This window comes from Talaromyces marneffei, chromosome 6, assembly GCF_009556855.1.
Source record: "Talaromyces marneffei chromosome 6, complete sequence".
In the NCBI taxonomy this organism is placed as follows: Eukaryota; Fungi; Ascomycota; class Eurotiomycetes; order Eurotiales; family Trichocomaceae; genus Talaromyces; species Talaromyces marneffei.
In genome coordinates this window covers 634,435-653,400 of record NC_072353.1, presented here as the reverse complement: position 1 = coordinate 653,400, position 18,966 = coordinate 634,435, and the positions used below count along the sequence as shown (strand labels likewise).

Sequence of the window (18,966 nt, the reverse complement as noted above, 5' to 3'; positions counted from 1 at the left end):
CTCATAAATTTAGTCTCTCCAATTTAATTAATGGTCGGTAATTTGGTCGGACTTTATCAATATAATTTAGCTTGACTTAACCGATAATACATACTACGTAGTATATTGCTATGACAGATGTTGAATGGGCGGTATTTCAATACTGGGTTGCTTTACAGTACCTACCTACTTACGTAGGTAGTGTTGACAACATCCTGGGAGCTCCTTACGGTATTAGTCCTAGCTAACTATTCCCTTGGTGATTACTCCGTACCGAAAAACGAGAACCTAATCCTGCGCATGAATGCTTCTGTATTGACTAATCGAGATCGAACATTGCCTGTTGCATTGATAGTAGTAGGAATCCCCTGGTCAGAGAGTTGCCACGCCGTTATCAGCCATGGCGGCATTCCGAACTCTGATTTACTAGTAGAGCTTGAAGTTTATGGACTCTGGAGTCAGTGAACTTGTAATTTTCCGACCATAGGTATTGTCGTCAATATACGGAGTACAGAAATCCGCACTCCGGATGGTGCTTTCGAGACTCAAATTGTGGTAAGCTACTAAGCTAACATTTGATTGTCAACCCACTCCCATTACCGCGGAATTATTTGCGTTTTTTTCTATGCAGTCTCGTGACGAAACGCGCAGAAAAGGAAATATCATGTGCCGAACTTTCTCGAGATGGAAGGTGTTTATGCAAGAAAAGGACATGATGAGCAACACACCATCAGAGTAAAGCAAACATACTCCGCAAAATCCTCATACCCTAACTACGTACCTTCCTCGTGGCGTGGAGATACCTTAGTACAGTCTTACAGTCAAGTCTAAATCCTGCAAGCCCATTTACCCAGCGGTATGGTGAATAGCTATCATTGGCAGAACCACCGCCTCGGAGTACATTTCTTCCTGCAAGAAGCATCACACGGGTTTACTAACGTAGTACGATACGAAAGGTAAAATATATTAAAAATCGGTGGCATTATGTCGCCGTACGCCGTACGGAGTAACTACTGCTGTAGTAGTAGTAGTCAGCAAATCTATCCGAAGGCCGACCACCATCAAATACGTACATACGTATGCATGGGCAGCATTGCAAGATGCAGGGCGTTGTCTATGCGCCCATGGGGATGGGTTTGACATTTGACGGCGATACCGAAATAGACAAGATGGACATTCATGATGATGCATTTCTGATACGTTCCATTCGTAGGGGAAAAAAAAGCCGGTTGGATTGGAAATGAAAAGAAGAATATGCACAACAAGCCCGATGCATTCGAGTTTCACCTAGACTCGATTCAAACTTGGCCCTCGAGATAAGCCAAATAATGAATAACGCCCGTTCATACCATACATCAAAGTTATCTGAGTGATGCTTCAAGTCCGGAGACGAGGGTCGTATGTAGCACATGTTCCGGGTTGTGTAACCAACCCCAGAAAAAAGAGAGAAAAAAGGGCTATGTCTTGTAGGGTTATGTATGTCGTTGTTGCATGCTAAGTTAACAAGCGCGGTCAAAGCCCTTGCATGTCCAATTTTTTACTTTGCTTCTTTTCCTGTCTTGTTTTGTTATATATATATTTGACTTTTTGCGTTCTCGCGGTATGTATGTATGCATCCTGCAATGCAACCCTCACTCACTCGGACCCCTGGAGTGTCAAAAGGTACATGTGTAGAAAGTGGGATGGTAGGCTATTGAGGCTCGTTTCGTTCATGTGACCTATACCTAGGTACATGTACTATGATTTGAGTAGCTTAGTTATCTATTTGATGATTCCATAATCATCAGTCGCTTAGAAATCATCCCATGGCTTGACCAATGGGATATATATCTGTCGGTACAGCGAAAACATAGCCCATACACAAAAGTCAAATCACGCAATTTGTGTAACAATAACTCTCTTGAATCGCTACCTAGGTAATCTAGTTCTATTACACTAAATAAAAAATACCACAGTATGTAAACAATTCAATATTCGATGTTAGCGAACTTGGGGGCACATGGACAATTTCTTTCCTAATTAGGAAACTTCTCCTTCTTTCGTCGTACAACGACGGCGTTGGATTTTTGAGTACTTAGAAATTGCAAGAACTAACTATAAGAGAGTGTTGATATAAAATTCCATTGAATAGCTCTATTAATAAACTGTGGAAGTCCTAACGTCTGGAGATTGACTATTTGAAGCTGATCGGGAGAAGGGCACGTGAATATCAAAAATGCCCACCATCACTTGTTTTCAGGACATGAAACTTGTGATGAGGTAAGTCGAGCTTGTATAGCGGTGTTGAATTAAAACTATGCAAATTCAAAGTTGTTAACACGAGTGAATCGGTGTCTACACAGATGTCGACTGGTGGCCTGATCTTCAACTGAAATACCAACTTCTTTGATATAGATGAGTGCTAAATAGACCCGATGTAGTATTGGCAGTGAAAGCTACTCGAGCAACAAGAGATAAAGGATATCTGGTATTTACTAGAATCAAGTCAGGCATGAGACGTGATAGCGCCAGCTCGCTTCATACTCATAAATCTCCACGCTATCGAGAAACACGTACGATTGTGGTCAGACGTGGTTGCTCAAATCTCCTGTCATCAACTTTTAGATTATACACAGACGATACCTGTAGAGTGCTAGCAAATTTACAGATACAGACAGATACAGAGTCGTAGATGTTATGCCACAAACAGCTGTCTTGCGAAAAAGGGGTATCGAAGCCACAACGATGCCACCACGCTCTACCATCAAAGATACAGTAATCTCGGCGTAAAATAGGGCTTAAGCAATAATCAACCCGAGGGAATCTAAACTACGTAGTAGACTCTGTACATTCATGAAATATGCAGAGATAGGAAGGATCCGCCCAACACGAGGTGCATCTCGTCTTCGACCTTCCTTCCTACTACCATTGGCTTACCACCCCATCAACCTTGTGGGCTTCTTTCTTTGAAATAGGCAGTTCGAGCCCCAATCAATCATCTAGTTACAGGGATGAGAATAGGGGGTGGAGTGGATCCTTAGCTTTAGGGCTACAGGACGGATTGAGTAAATGAAAGAATACGGCCTAGTCGGTCCCAACGGCGCTGTTAGCACCATAAGCTGTAATGACCGAATGAAATCCTGGCTCCTAGCCCATAGGGCGTGTTAGTTTTCATTTAACATGTCCCCTTTTATTGTGCATATTTGGTCTGGGTACGTGTCATAGCTGCTGCCCTGTCAGACCTTGTGAGAATGTGCTTGGATTCGGCCCAAGGCCTCGCTAGAGTGACCATCATGAGCTGAGAATGGCTTAATATCTGTTGCTCTAATGTTTACAAGACGAAACATAGATAGACACGTGTTTTGAGTGGCTTGTAACGGACAGTTAGGCCCGAGATATGCCAAAGATCGTCAGACGGATAATCACTATCCCTACAGGACAAGCCACACTTGAGTTGCTGGTACCATATACAAGGCTTTTACTAATGAATTCAATAGATACACCACAGCAAGAGCATCAAAAAAAACAACATTTACCATAACGAGGTCCATTCATTACTGGGTTGTATACACGCTGAGCGTCATGCGGGGTTTGGTCAGGGAATCGAGTATCTATGCAGCAGATATCATACATACGGACTTCTCCGTGGCCTAACTTTGGAGACGCAATTGCAAGATGTACATGTACATGTACATGCACTGCACCGCCTCGTCAAAGCTTTGAACAATTACTCATCTTATGCCGGATAGTATAGAAAGTTACTTTGCAGCCAAGTACACATACATCAACCCATTGGTCAATAACATTTTTAACTTTCCTCTCTCTACAACATCGGCTGTACCGTGCTCAGCTCATTGACCAATTCAAGAAAGTAAAAAACAAAACAGTCATTCTCCACGCAGTCAAAACGTCCGTAAGGAGGAACAAAAGGTGGACTTCAGCCCTACATGTGGAGACTTCTTCCCGCTTCTCGGCTCTGGGCTGGGACAGATCAGATCACTCAGATGCGACGATGCATGGTGGCAAAACGTACTACAGTACGTAGTATGAGTGATTTTTAAACAATCTGCACGAACAAATCCGGCGACACCGTTAGAGTCGATCGGAGTATGATAGTATGATATGAAATACACGAGACTCTCGTAATACCCCTTCTGGCAACCTTAGTTACGTACGTAGTAAGTAGTCTATACCACCAACAAACATACAATCCCGGATACAACAAGAATTCCGCCGTACAGAAGCCCAGATTCGGGGAAATGCCCCTTCTCTGAGACCGATTCTACTACTGTAGTAAGAAAACCAGAATCATGTTACATTCATGTTGAGCCTAGCCGAGTAGGTAAATCAAGTCAGATCCTTAGGTAGGCATCGGCGGAGTTCACTCCGAAGGGCTTACCGCTTGTCGGCTCCATCGTCGCATACAATTTCGCTAAACCGCCTAACAAACATAGCGGTATACGCCGTACTTCGGATTAATGTACTTGAACAAATACTATGAGTACGGTAAAATTATCTAAACCTCTAACTAAACGAGCCGTGTCTGACAATGATATACAAATTAATCAATCTAAACCATGCATGCATAAAGAAGGATGAAGCCACTCGTCTGTGCCGACTGATTGGCCGAATAATCAAAACCGTACCCCCAAGCCCAGGTATCCTAAATAGGGGGGGTGTGTCATCCCTTAAAGAAAACAGTTTAGGACATCGCATTTCTGAAACCCATAGGGCTGAGCTATTTTTCCTTACGGTATCTAGTAAAAATGTTGGATTTTTCTAGACCACGTATGGAGTAGGGAGTAACTTTAGTGTCAGGTAGCTAGGTGTTGGACTGTTAGTAGCTTGGACTTAAAAGACAGGGATCATATCATCATCCAACAACAACAACAAGGTATCTCTTCCTGCCGGCGATTGCTCGGGGACTCGGTGGAGATTGGATTTGGTCTCATTTAACTCGTTGACAAATCAGGTTCTGAAAGTGGCTCATACTTTTCGCGAGCTAGGCGGACGTTTATGTATTGGGATGTATTGGAATAACGGCTAAGAGGAGGGCTAAACAGGGCTGGTACGTCATTGACACTTTCTTGTACCGAGATAGGGATCAACGAGTCCGGAGTATGGTGAACAGTATCGACTGCTGGATATTCCATAGATATGTGATGGTCAATCTGACGTTTGGTCGTGTATTGACTAGCTCGTGCAATGATCACCATATGGACTGACAGGGATGGTCTCTAGGAGCGCATGACAAATGTCATTTCGTGAATGTAAGCACTAAGTTGATGAAGTGCAATTGGTCGTTGGCCATTTGACAGTATGCATTGAGAAATCAGTTGATTGGTTCTTAAGTCTAAAGCGATACCGGTATATGCACTCGTGTATCATGTTGCAACGGCTTCGAGGAAGATAGCCTCGAGGAAGATAACTAGCCCAAGTCCCATCCACCAACAAAGCGCTCACAAAAGTTCATAGTAAAGCCGCAACAGTGTACACCTTGGGCACCCTATGAATCAACCCGATATAAACCATTACTTCAATAGATATAGCACATACGACCATAGGGTGTGGAAAACAGGGCTTCCCGTCCGCTCAGCCGTACTTAAGCCACACGCCGGCTGGTTAGTAGTTGGGTGGGTGACCACCAGCGAATCCCAGCTGTTGTATGTTTTTTTGTCTATGTTTTTACTGCTGCTGAAATCCTTTTTGCAAATCCTCAAAAAATTTGGTACCTATCATTGGCAATGAAGGTGTTGTTTTGCAAGAGACTCCATAATCGATGGAAAGACTGTATCCGCTCCGATATGTCTGTGCACTGCAAAGAACCCAAAAGAATTCCTTGCTTGCCATAAATTTGGGTTTTTGGAGCCGTCAATGACACGTGATGGAGACGGACACTGCTTCTGTAGACTGATTTGATCGTAGACATAGTATGGTGTGGCCAAGTAACGGCCTTCCCCTCGAGGACGTGGCTTCAAGACGCAGTTCCAGTGGATTCAAGAATGAACATCACACTTTACGAGGAAATAGTCTTTCAGGCGCTCTCACAAAGCCCTACTCTGTCCACCTCCTGAATACAGAATCGATTTTTCATTCTCCTCGAGTCGGACATCCGATTGCCGCTTCATTTGTATCTCCTCCAATGTCTGGCTTTTGGTGATGCTTTCCGTAAGATAGGTATTAATCCAATCATGAAGTATGCTTGTGATCTCATTCTCTTCTTCGTCCTGGATGCGGCCCACGACGTAGTTACACCACCGACGGCTAATGATATATTTGATGCAAGCAACAGCTTTGGTTCGGCAGACACCAGACACCAGACACCAGACACCAAACGATGTTACAAAGCAGCCTTTTCTTCTTGTACTGCTGTAAGCTCTCTGTATACAATATCGTCGATATAGTGTCAGCCCAAGATGTATGTGCCGCGTATAGCCTCAGCACAAGGCGCACAGATGGGGTCAAGCATTCGACGTGATTGACTCAGTCGCACACATTCAGTAATATACCGCAGATCCATGAAGAAACTCGTATCAGCTGCCGAGTAGTCATTTGAAAACCCAAGAGCTGCAACATCAATATCCATCGCCAGCCTTATACTGACGTCCAGCAGCCCAAGCCCTATAAACCGGGTCTGCACCTTTTTTCAACGCCTCCTTTTTCAACCTTGCCAACTCAGAAGTCTTCTCCTCAACCTCAGCCATCAACAGTATCCCCTGACTATCATCCTCCGACGGCTCGGCATCCGCCATCTCATCCAAACTTAATCTCATACGAGCATCTTCATCCAACGTCCCGTCCATTTCCTGCCACTTCTTAAGCTCATCATTGGCGTCCCGGATCCTCCACAGCGTCCGATAATAATAATTCACTTCTTCATCCCCACCAAAACAAACACCATACCCATCACATAGACAAGCATTCTGCGACGGACACGAAACCTCCTGTCCCGTAAATACCAAATGCCAAATATACTCCCACACCCTGCCGGACATCGTGTCCCGCATATCAGTATTAATCAACCACTGCCGATAATGCACAAACCTCCCCCTCGGGATCGTGCGAACCCGTTCCCTGGACAGCACGAACTGCGCACAACACGGCTGCGAAAGGACCTGCGGGATGTCCATGCCGGGGAAAATCTCACTCCAGGCTTTGGCGATGAGTCTTTCTTCCTTTTTGCCGATGTCCTCGTCAATGACACCTGGTCTGAGGTGATCGGGGCAACCGGGGGACCAGTGGCAGCGCATGTTCATGTATCCTTCGCGAGTTACGCGTTCCAGGCTTAGACGACGCAACATCTCGACTGCGTCGAGTTCAAAGATTTCTTCGTTGTGCCATGCGAATTGGTGGGCGTGCATGAATGCCATTATATCCGGCAAGTTGTCGTAGTTATCGATGATATAAGTCAAATAGACCATTGCTTCATGTCCTTTGTTTTTCGGTGGATGTAAAGGTGCAGTGGGATCATCGACCACATATATGGAAACATCCCAATCAGAACCCTCGAGTTTCGATTCGGTCCATGCAGTGTCTTCCTTCTTTGTTTTAGCTATTACCAAAGCCTTGGAATAATATGCTCCCTGCTTTTTGGGAATACCAGGTATAAACGCGCTGATATTGAATGGCGGCGGAGACCCATTGGGCATATATGATGATGGGCCTGGAGAATGAATGACATCTCCCAATCCCACTTTTTGGGGTATACTGCGCCATTTGTCACCAGCGAATAATAGATGCCATGCAGCAATGATTAAGGCAAAGATGCAGACTGAGATCCCGAGGCCGGGGAGGGTGTAGGTTGACCGGCGCATGAGTGTTGCAGGTGCCGGATGGATTGGGTTTGTGGTGAGATGTACTATGAGACTGCGATTGACATATCTGCCTAAACCAGCATTAATAATTAAATATTATGGTGTTCTTTCAAGAAATAGACGTTGAATGGGCAAGAGAATGACGATGTCAAAGATGAATGATTCTATTGATGTCGTCGAAAAGACAGGGGCTAACAAGGCACAGCCACGTTACACGGGTTGTCTGAGATTGGCTTAGCCCGTTTATTGATTATTGATCTCGCGTCTTCATCTTCACCAAACTGGCAGGAAAGAAACATATTGCTATGATTGACTGATACTATAAACAAACTCACTGATAGTCGCCCGCCCGCTCAAGATTTTTGGAGGGTTTGCCTCAGAGCTCTCGGCGAAACACTAACCACCTCACCAGTTCCAGCATCCAACTCAAACAAAAACTCATCAACACCAATATTTCCAGACCTGTACGAATCCACCAATTTCCAAGAAATCGACGACCCAGTGACAAGACCAAGAGATCCCCCCGAGCTCGTAGAGCCAAACACAGCTCGGAAAGATTGATGTACACATCCATTTTGCTTCTGCTGCAATCTCGTCGGATACAACTGAATATCAGGGGTCTCAATCCCATTCAACGCCTTAACAACCTGGGATATATCCTGCGAATCGCTTGCCCACTGCTCCAATTTGAGTCCAGGGCCATCGTCAATACTAATCACGAACGATGAATTCACTTTCGCTGTATCTTGGGCGCTATAAGTCCCCGTGTAGATTTTGTCTGCTTCCTCCATCGCCGCCTCTTCCAAATGCTGCGCTTTTCATACTGATTGTGTTGTTTGATGTATCTGACTGTATAAGATGTTGAACTGATGATAGAGCTAAGTCTATCTATGGGCCCAAGACCCGCTTTTATATACTGAACCATGCGTGTGCCTCCTATCTTCTCATATTCAGGATCGAATCATAATCAATATCAAACATGGAAGGCTTGGACTATATCAAAGTCCATAGAGACTTGGAGAAGCTTAGAAAGAGAACTGATACAAGCTTAATCGATATTTTTAGAAGGGATATACAGCCCAATCAACAATCTCGTACAGATCTTCAGGCAGGATATTTCTGATATGTATGTCTATCATTTAAATATCATCTTCTTGACTGTAATGACGTTATGGATTAATATATGATTCGATAAATGCGTTGTAGCACTGTCAACAGCGTCCAATAATTGGATAGGGGCTAATTATACGTGTACATGTAGTATATGTAGTTATATCTATACGCTGGGTTAGATCCCCAGTTCGACTACTTTGCTGAGGACATCAGGCTTCAGCCCCATGTGCCCCGTCATGGTTCATGGATTGTACATATTATTCAGATGCCTAAAATAAGCTTAATTTAATTCAAGAAATAACAGGACACGGGCCGAGAAATTAAAAATAGCTATCTGTTTAAGAGGCTGAGGTCTAGCCAAAAGGGTGAAGTACAGTTCTGATTCCCTTCCAGATTTGGGCCTAACTAAATTGGTGTTTCTGTTGGGACAGTGAAGGTTCTGAAAATTCGCAGACAAAACAGTGTCAGGTGTAATAACGTATATTCTTCATGATAAAATAATCAAGTTCACAAGAGGGAATAGAATAAGCGGGAGAGGGGGTATGATGCATGTTTGAAAAGACCGGTTGTGAAAAGGAGGAGGAAGAGGAACGCCAATAGATGATTATATTCGACAATGAGAACAACCACAGGAAAGACAAGATAGAGAAGGGTATGCGTTTGATCGAGTTCCTATACAAAAAGTGGATGAATGGAACTAGGTCAATCCATATCATCATCGTTGAGATCTTCTACCGCTGCGGCTCGGGCTTTTCCTTTATCCGTTGACGAGGAAGCTGTGTCCGCATCTTGATTGGGGACCTCTAGACTGACATCATCCTTGTTAGAATTTTGTGGTTCGGCATTATTCTCAGCTCCCCATTGGAATGAAGGGATGATTCTGTCATATTCATTTCTAGGCTGTTCGGTTTCGTTCGGTGTATTGGATTCACTGCTAACAGGCTGGAATGAGCTTTCTTGGGTTGTAGTGGTGTGTAATGCTTGATTGTCGTCAGAAACGCGTGGAGGAAGAGGCTCGAACAGTCGAGGATCAAGAACTGCAGGGGAAACCGATACTGGAGCGGGGACTCCTGCAGCTGCCGTAGTGGCCGAAGGCTCCACCCGACGGAGAGGAGTCAATGTCCATCCTTGCGGAAGTGTGAGCCCCTGTGGAAGTCGACTATCACCAGCAGTAATTGGAGTCGCCGACTGGCCGGTGAGTTGATGAATAGTGGCAGGTGGTGTTACTGTAGTTGATGTCGTTGCTGTGGTTGTCGTTGGAGGAAAAGCGGCGGATGTTGGTAGTGACTCCGCGAGTGGCTGAGAAGGTAGAGGGTTCTGTTGCGCAGTCCGTATTTGTTGAAGCTCAGTTTGCAAAGCACGTAAAACATGCAATTGCTCTGCTGTAGCTCGTAAACTTTGATATTCCTGGGCAATTTGTTCTTCAAGATTTGCCAGCTGCTGTTGGATACTAGCCAGATTGGTGGGCATCAGTGCGGGTTGTAAAACATTCAAGCCTTGCGGAAGTGGTTGAGGAACTTGAGGAATTTGCTGAGGTTGATGTTGTCGACCGAAACCAAACCCAAACCCAATTTGCTGAGCCCCTGGAGGAATATTTACAGGCGGTGCATTGTTTTCATGAATCTGTTGATGCAAATTTCTGAAAACATCTCCACGACCCGCACCGAAGCCGATACGGAAAGGTCCGAATTGATATATCCGAGCCTGGGGTTGACCATCTCCAGCTACATTATTCGGTGCAGCAGCTTGATTGTGACCCGGTTGCGCTCCTGGAGCAGCATTCGCAAGACCATCATTGTTTGCGTTATTTGCCGGATACTGTTGGTTGCGTGGCACAACCACTGGTCGACGGCACATTGGACAATTCTGCTGTCGCTCCAACCAGCTTCTGAGACAAGCAAAATGGAGAATATGACCGCAGGGAAGCTTCTTCGGTCGAAGTCTCTCTGGAACAGCTCTTCTGTTACCCTCGCCTGCAGGTTGTTGCCACGGCACCATCTCCTCTCGGCAAATGATGCAAGTATCTTCCCGAGCTATCTCTTCTGCCGTGGCGTCGGGGTATCTTTCGTTCATATCTCGTGTTGCGGTACGGTATTTCATGAAATCAACAAGGCGTCGGCCGAATGAACGGATAGTGACAACGACATCTCTCAGGATATGAATGGGGAGGCCGTAGAATGCGAACAAAATGGCGAAAAAGGTCAGATATACGACCAGTTTACAAAAGTCGGTTATGAGGTCTAGATAGAACACCCATCGACCCTTCTCTTCCCAACCAGGAATATCAAGTTCCATTTCGTCCACATCGTTTTCGTCTGGTAGGTTATCGGGAAGCCCTTCGGCGCCGGATTCTCGGTGTTCACGAAGTGCTCGTTCCCTGTCTGATCGGATTTCAGCTCTGCGCTCCGCTAGCTTGACCTTCTTTTGGTGGTACTTGATGTATAATTCAACCAGTGAGATACCGTACCGCGCCAGGGTCGATGTAGACAAGATTGTGAGGATAGCGAATTCAAAGCCAAACATGACCATCATGTCCGCGCGAGCTGACTCTAGTACAGTCCGTACCGCATAATCCAACATTAGAGCATCATAAGTGACGGATAACACGAGCGATGCGGCAAGACGGGCATGGAAGAGGCGGGGATCCGCTGGCGGTTGTTGTTCGAGGATCTCAACTCTGCCTTCACCGATCCAACCCCATACCTTGCCAACGAGCAGGCAGACAAACATAACCAAGAACCAGACGCCTAGTTCTCCGCGGAATATGGTCATGGCAAGGCATGTTTCTGTCACGGCGAACCAGGCCTTTTCGTATAGTTGTTCAGTCTCGATGGGGCGTAAGTGTCCGTATAGGAGTCGTTGAGCGCCATAGAGAAAATATCCGGTAGCGACAAGAAATAAATTCGTCAATATCTGTTTCCATCACAATGGTTAGTCCAATGCGTCTTGTTCCGGTCGATCAGGAGCTTACTAACCATCAGATTGGCGCTGCTCTGGGAGAGATAGACGGCAGCTGCATAGAAGTTGGATCGCTGATGCAATGCCTTTAGAATCACACCGGCAGCCAGGGTCACCGAGACCTAGATAAACCATTATTAGTATTGCTGTTGATCAATGTGGTGGTGGTGGTGATCTCACCCCAGCATATGCCGCTAATCGCATGCTTGATTGCTGCTATGAAGCTCGATAGTGACAAACAATCATTGGCAGACAGGCTGCCGAGCAGAGAGATAATAAGAAAAAGACACCCTCGAGCTAGGAAGGCATCCTTTGTGGCGTCAAATAGCACCAAGGCGATGAATCGCAGGTTGTGCAGCAAGTAAGACTGATGAAGGACAATTGGAGAAGCTGTCAAAGTCGCGTGTCGAACAAGCCAGCTATCACTTTAACTCGCGGAGTTGCGAGTTCCCGACGGCCCATAACTACACTGTCAACGTTTATCAGTACCCCGCTTACGTCAGCCACTCGACAGCCATTAAAGTTAACTACATCGTATGTTAATCTCTTCAATGCTTTAAAGAATTTATTTAATGCAATTATTTAACGATAAGCTGTTCGAATGATTTGAGTTGTATGACGAGTCCGAGGCCGATAACTATAGCCGAACTCTGCACGTGACCGCCGATGACGCGGTATCCAACTAAGCTCGAAGATCTCCTGTTTTGAGACTCGTATCCCTTGAATCTTCCGTCTTGAATCCTCCGATCACAAGTTGTGATGTGAACAATACGGCACAGAGCCTATGCAAGCTGTAGAGCTCGCGGAACAACATGAGCGATTGCATTGACTGCATGCATCTAATAAAGCTAGCTCTACCGTACCTATATGATTGTTTTGTTTACTGTTCGGCTTCTTGGATAACGGCAACATGACGACCCAGCGTCCGCCGCTTTTCACGGCATCCCGCTTGCAGACAGCAACCTACCTGCTTGGCGTCTGTCCTTTCTCGATTGCTTTTCTGGTTTTCCTCAACTCGTCTGTGTCGTTTGTGGTGACGGATCTAATTGGGCTTGAGAAAGGCGAAGGCGATGCGGTTGGGTCACTCGGGTTTGCGGACGAGCTGTTGGCATTGATTGCTTGTCCGGCTTGGGGATTGCTGTCTGATAAAATCGGAGTTCGCTATGTACGTTGTGGGCGATGGTTGACTACTCAACCTTGACAAAGATACTGACGTCTACTTCACCAGGTCTGCACTATCGGTTACACGATCATTGCGTTATCATTGGTACTCTTCGTACAAGCCTCCAATATCTATCCGCAGCTTCTTCTCAGTCGTTTATCTTTCAGTCTTGGAGGCTCAGCTGTTGCGACCATGGTGACGGCCACACTACCTACAATAACGGGAGGCAATCTAGCTCAAGGTCCTGGTCATCAACGACGCTCAAACCACACCTGGAGACCATCTCTTTCTTCAGAGATTACAATTACGCCTTCACGCTTTGAACGGAGTCGCTCTCGTGAGCAAATACCCGAACCGACTTCTACTTCTTCGTCTTCCCGACTTGCCGGATTTGTCGGGCTTTTCGCAGGCTGTGGTGCGTTGATATCGCTAGCTGTGTTTCTGCCTCTTCCAGCATACTTTGAGAGATCCGGGTCATCACCAGCCCATGCGATCCAGAAAAGCTTCTATATTGTTGCATCGGTAGCATTACTAGTTGCTGTTGCTTGTTTCTTTGGATTTCGAAACCTGCCTGGCGAAGAAGAGAAGCGTATCCAGGCTCTATGGCAGGGTACTCAACCAGACGAAGAATACCCCGGTTATCGGCCAAGCACAGTTACGGGCTATGGCAAAGATCTTTTACATGCATTCAAACTCGGCTTTCGGCATCCCGATATCTGCTTGGGTTACGTCGGCGGACTCGTTGCTCGGGGGTCCTCGGTAGCAATTTCGCTTTTTATACCATTAGTCGTCAACTACTATTATCGAAGGCTCGGGCTGTGCCAACGAACCGATGCGGATAAGCCACCTTCAGGGGACCTCGGCGATATTAAGACATCATGCCCAGAAGCTTACATACTGGCTTCCATTTTGACTGGCGTATCGCAGTTGGTGGCTTTGCTTACCGCTCCAATTTTCGGCTACTTGTCCGAAAGATCGCGTCGGTATAACATACCATTGCTCTTTGCTGCACTTTTGGGTGTGGTAGGATATATCGCATTCCCATTGATATTCAGTCCACAACTCAAAGCACCACATGTAAGCGGTGGTGTGTTTGTTATGGCGTCTTTTATCGGGATCAGCCAAATCGGAGCAATCGTCTGCAGCTTGGGCATTCTCAGCAATGGTGTCTTAAACATTAACTCCAAAGATAAGCACCAGGAAGGTGCAAGTGGCACATCACAAGAGTCGACAGGCTTAGACCAGGAGAGTGTCGAGAACAATTCCCATACAGAACATGACGCACTAATCACCAAACCAGGCGAGAGCATCGCCACTCAAGATTTGAAACATTTGAAGGGGTGTATTGCAGGCATATACTCGCTCTATGGTGGAGCCGGTATCCTCATATTGACAAAGCTGGGTGGCTTGCTCTTTGATGTGTCTTCGACTGGGGCCCCCTTTTACATCATGGCTTTTTTCAACGGGATCCTATTTCTGGCAGGAATTGGATGTGTTGGATGGCGATATGGGAAGTCGCCCTGAAATCCCAAGCTAAATTGTGGCGTTGATGGATTTGCCGAGGCTTAGACATGGAGTTCTAGCTGTGCATATGTATCATGATTAGGTTTGATTAGCGAAATTAAAAATTTCTATTACCTGTGCTATCATCTGTGAATATCTTAGCATAACCATAAAATAAATATGCGCAGCATCCAACAAGTAGAGTAAATTTCTTTCATCGTGCTGGGTGTTTTTTACTACGTATGTATATACGTAGTACTAGTAATTTATTATTTATGCCACTCCACTCAACCCCGCAATCAGATCTCCACCAGAAATCCGGACTCCAATCTTGGAAGCTTATTCACACCACAAACCTTAACCAGACAACACCTCACTTTATCACAAACTTGGGGGTTTTCCATGGCAGATACAAAATAAAGAAGCAAAAATGAATCTTGGTCTAACAGAGAGTCTCCCCTCGCTCGTCTCGAGACGATTCACAGCAGCAAAAGAATCCGGAAGTCTGCTCTTCTCAGCCACGCATCTCGCAATACTAAGCAGTAAACGCGGTATAGATGTACGTCCTTCTTCTCTCTATTCCATGTATGAAAATACAAGGTAACTAATGAAAAATGTACAGTACCAACTCCGCTACTGCCCAGCCCTTTCCAAAAAGCCAGAAAAACAATCCCCCCAGAATAAACCTCCAGGACCCAAACCAGACCCCTTTGAGAATCCATCTGGAGATTTACTCATCACCGATGTATCACTTTGCAAAGAGGCTGAAAAGAGTCACAACTTGATCCTGAACAAGTTCCCTGTTATCCCAAATCATTTCATACTTGCTACGAAACAGTTTGAGAAGCAGACTGATCTTCTGGAGAAGGAGGATTTGGGGATTGCGTATGCTTGTTTGCAGGCTTGGGAGTATCCTAGTCCTGCTGATGGAGTTGATGTGAAAGAGGAGGAAAAGAGGAAGGAGAGGAGGAGGAGGAGGTTATTCATGTTCTTTAACTCTGGGGATGAGAGCGGTGCGTCGCAACCGCATCGACATGTGCAGTTTCTGCCTATTGAGGATATGCGTGATCAAGAAGAGGACTCTGAGTCGGAGAAGAGATCTGCCTCATGGATACCGCTGATTGATTTGTTGTTGACTTCAGCGGATGTTCAGACTTCTTCGTCGTCTGGGATTCGACATCTGCCCAATTTACCAGTTCAACATTTTGCGATGCAAATTCCACGGTCTGAGTCATCGCCTTCTCCGTCTGTCGACAAACTGCACGAAATATATCTATCCCTCTATCATGCAGCACTCCTCGCATCAACCACATCGCCATCGGTCACAACAGAAGAACAAACACGAACCTCAGGCGCAGCGGCAATAAGCTACAATCTCGCAATGACAAGGGACATCATGATGATCTGTCCACGACGGAAAGAGACCGCTACACTGTCCGGTCTAGGGGCCGATTCCGCTGCTGATGTCTCCTTGAACGGGACTATATTGGCGGGCACATTGATGGTGAAGACGGAGGAGCAGTGGGATTGTCTGAGGGGGGATGGGGAGGTGGTTAATGATCTGTTAGCGGAGGTTGGGATTCCCATCTAGTGTCTATCAATCATCTCGCACATATTTGTAAATAACAATACTGTATACATAGCTTAAAAGGGAGAGGGGTGTCTGATATTAAAGGGATTCATTTCATTTCAAGACTGCATACGTCTTGCGACTTGTCTGTTCTTGAATTCTCATGTACATCTGGGATAACTGGCTATTGGTCGTTGAAACGAAAGGAAAAAAGCAACCGGTACTCCCCCCAGATCTCAATGGTATCTTCCTGTCCGTTCCGATACTCCTATTTGACGCCCTTTAAAGATCTATATCTCGGTTTGAAATGGATTGGAAAAGGATTTAAAAAAAGAAGCCTAGAAATAAAAGTGGAAGATAATCAACCGTGGTTCCCGTCAGATTCTCATTAAGTCATACTTCACTTGCAAGCAAGCAGTAATGCGAACAGCGGACGAGAGATCAGAATCGGCGTTGACGTCCAGTCATCTCGTACCACTTGCGCTTGGCGGTCGAGGAGCCGAACTTATAGGAGCCACCGTTTTCAATAATAAGATTCGCGACCACCCTCCAGGAGATGTGGTTCTCGATGCCCTCAGGCAGGGTGGCAACAGTGTAGCGCTTGCCCGGATAATGACCATTGTCGATGCCACGGCGAGTAGGCATGCTGTTGAGAAGATCTTCACTGAGATCCAGCACAACATCTATCAGGATCTCTTTCTGCATGGAAAAGACATCGGATTTTTAGCAAAGGATTTGACAACAAACAACAAGAGAAGGGAGAAGTGAAGGAATAATACTCACGTCGTGCTTGAGCCAAATCGGCTTACGGACACGCTCATGTTTGGCCTTGGTGAAGTTACGGAAACGGCCACGAAGAGTTGACTCGGCATCGGGCCAATCGGCTATCGCCTTGATTTGACCATAAGAAAGTTTCAGCTGCTTGCCCTTGACGATGTAGCGGTCCTTGGCAAGGTTGTCACCCTCTGCTGGCAAGGGTACTTTCTGCATGGCTCGCAACTTGTGGAGAGGAATGCTTTCCAAGACTGTCTGGCGATGATACCCAGTTGGAGAAGCGCCCGATGAAGGAGAGGAGGACGCACGTGAAGAGCATGAAATTCCAGAGTTGGAGTCACGGGAAGCTCCACGGACGTGTACAGGCTTCTGACGTTCAGTTGGCACGGCAGTAGAAGCGCCATCTTGCTCATATCCAAGCATATAGAGAGTTGTCCCTGCACTTTGGTGAGGAGGAGTCATGCAGCGATAGAAAGTAGTACCACGGTGAGGACGACCACCACCTCTGAGAGGAGAACCAGGTGGTATTCCAGACTCCGAAGCATGAGAATGACGGAGCGAGCAGTCTGGTGTGACTGGGACGGTGCTCGAAGCACCCACGTCCGAAGCTGGAATGCTGGATCTAGTCATGCTTGGGGTTGTGGTGGTCAAGCCTGGCATGGTTGAGGCTGGTAACTGCATCTGGGCTGCCAGTTCGCTGTAGGGATCGTACTGCCGAGAGTATCCGAGTCCCATGTGCGGTTCAGTCGTGTCCTGGATTGAAGCAAGGTCGTAGGCAGTGGTGCTATAAGGGTTGGCATATGTAGAAGTGTCATAAGCGTTGTCTTCATACAAAGCATTGCCATAGGAGGCAGTTTCGTAGGAAGCAGTGCCATAAGAAGGCTGCTGTGGCTTATACGAAGTTGGAAAGATAGAAAAATAACCAGCAGTATCACCGTTGCTACCAATTTGAGTAGTAATAAGGCCATCAGCGCCATGGGTGATGCCTCCAACCATTGGCAAGGAGGACTGAGAACCCCAACCCATGTGAAAAGTATAAGGCAAGGATTCGACAGTCTCTGCGGTGTCAGAGAAGTGAATACAGCCATACTCGTCGATATAGCCATTTGAGGACAAGGAAGTGGAGGGCCTGCCATTTGCAAAGTCGTGAAAAAGTGTTGCAAAGGTGGTCTGGGGTATCTCGTGCTTGATTTCCTGAGGAGGGGAGGGCTCAGATTCAGACTCATGCTCAGGCTCATGACCAGGTTCAGGTTGATGCTCAGGTTGATGCTCAGGCTCAGACTTAGGTGTAGGTTCAGCAGAGGGACAAAGAGATAAAAAAGGCTCACGATACGGAGTAACAGGGCTCATCAGATGGTGTGAGACAAAAGGTGCATCACGATAGGGATTGAAGGTGAATTGACTCAGGGCGACAAAGCCAGGGTCGGGATCGTTCCACTTTGAAGACATCATGGCCAAACAGACACTGAGAAGCATGCCCTTTCGAGGGTCTTAAGAATGATAAAGATGAGACGATGCAGCCAGAGGGAGCAAGAAGGATATGAGGAAGTTGTTGACAAGAGAGATGAAGAAAAAGAATAAATTGCGTCGAGGATGACGGACAGAAAAGCCAGAGAAGACAGCTAGCTGGGAGGAGATGGAGAGGAAGAGGAAGAAGGGGTTGGAGGACGAGAAGTATTTGGAGGGGGAGATGGGTAAAACAAAACACGACCTCGTCGTCGTCTCTGATTGGATTTCCCCGTTGCCCTTCGTCTTCGATATCAATTGATATTGGATAATGACAAGTATCAGCTAATTATTATTTCTCAACGTTGGGACAGTAAGAATGGATATGAATAGTTGTGCCAGAGAAAAATAGTCGAGGAGAAGATGGCCCTTCTTCAATATAAAGGGAGTATCTCTTGTCAATAGTTTACCCAGACCCACTAGTTTGACACTTACAAGGCCTGTACAACATATGCCTATCGGAGGCTGGCTTCTTTATCTCGATTTCTTCTCCGCAGTTGATTATCTGGGTAAATAGACTTTTTTATATGTGTGCAGATGTCGAGCATCCGCATGTCAAGAACAGACATACACGTTTGTACGCCTTGGTTTAATGTACTAGAAGATTT

General features: G+C 46.1%; 6 protein-coding genes across 6 annotated transcripts; 2 read left to right on the top strand and 4 right to left on the bottom strand.

Moving 5' to 3' along the window:
* Window positions 1-6,533: 6,533 nt before the first annotated feature.
* On the bottom strand, window positions 6,534-7,772 carry EYB26_007742 (uncharacterized protein; the record flags this gene model as incomplete). Its single annotated transcript, XM_054267003.1, has 1 exon — window positions 6,534-7,772. The coding sequence occupies one exon, from the start codon at window positions 7,770-7,772 to the stop codon at window positions 6,534-6,536; it is 1,239 nt and encodes a 412-aa protein (XP_054122978.1).
* A 353-nt stretch (window positions 7,773-8,125) lies between these two features.
* On the bottom strand, window positions 8,126-8,563 carry EYB26_007741 (uncharacterized protein; the record flags this gene model as incomplete). The annotated part of the gene is made up of 1 exon (XM_054267002.1): window positions 8,126-8,563. One exon carries the CDS (start codon window positions 8,561-8,563, stop codon window positions 8,126-8,128), a length of 438 nt encoding a protein of 145 aa, XP_054122977.1.
* Window positions 8,564-9,587: 1,024 nt separating this feature from the next.
* On the bottom strand, window positions 9,588-12,047 carry EYB26_007740 (uncharacterized protein; the record flags this gene model as incomplete). The annotated part of the gene is made up of 3 exons (XM_054267001.1): window positions 9,588-11,798; window positions 11,861-11,965; window positions 12,024-12,047. 3 exons carry the CDS (start codon window positions 12,045-12,047, stop codon window positions 9,588-9,590), a joined length of 2,340 nt encoding a protein of 779 aa, XP_054122976.1.
* Window positions 12,048-12,753: 706 nt separating this feature from the next.
* EYB26_007739 (uncharacterized protein) lies at window positions 12,754-14,529 on the top strand (the record flags this gene model as incomplete). The annotated part of the gene is made up of 2 exons (XM_054267000.1): window positions 12,754-13,008; window positions 13,072-14,529. 2 exons carry the CDS (start codon window positions 12,754-12,756, stop codon window positions 14,527-14,529), a joined length of 1,713 nt encoding a protein of 570 aa, XP_054122975.1.
* Window positions 14,530-14,938: 409 nt separating this feature from the next.
* Window positions 14,939-16,099, top strand: EYB26_007738 (uncharacterized protein; the record flags this gene model as incomplete). The annotated part of the gene is made up of 2 exons (XM_054266999.1): window positions 14,939-15,067; window positions 15,131-16,099. 2 exons carry the CDS (start codon window positions 14,939-14,941, stop codon window positions 16,097-16,099), a joined length of 1,098 nt encoding a protein of 365 aa, XP_054122974.1.
* A 420-nt stretch (window positions 16,100-16,519) lies between these two features.
* EYB26_007737 (uncharacterized protein) lies at window positions 16,520-18,301 on the bottom strand (the record flags this gene model as incomplete). The annotated part of the gene is made up of 2 exons (XM_054266998.1): window positions 16,520-16,777; window positions 16,862-18,301. 2 exons carry the CDS (start codon window positions 18,299-18,301, stop codon window positions 16,520-16,522), a joined length of 1,698 nt encoding a protein of 565 aa, XP_054122973.1.
* Window positions 18,302-18,966: the final 665 nt, after the last annotated feature.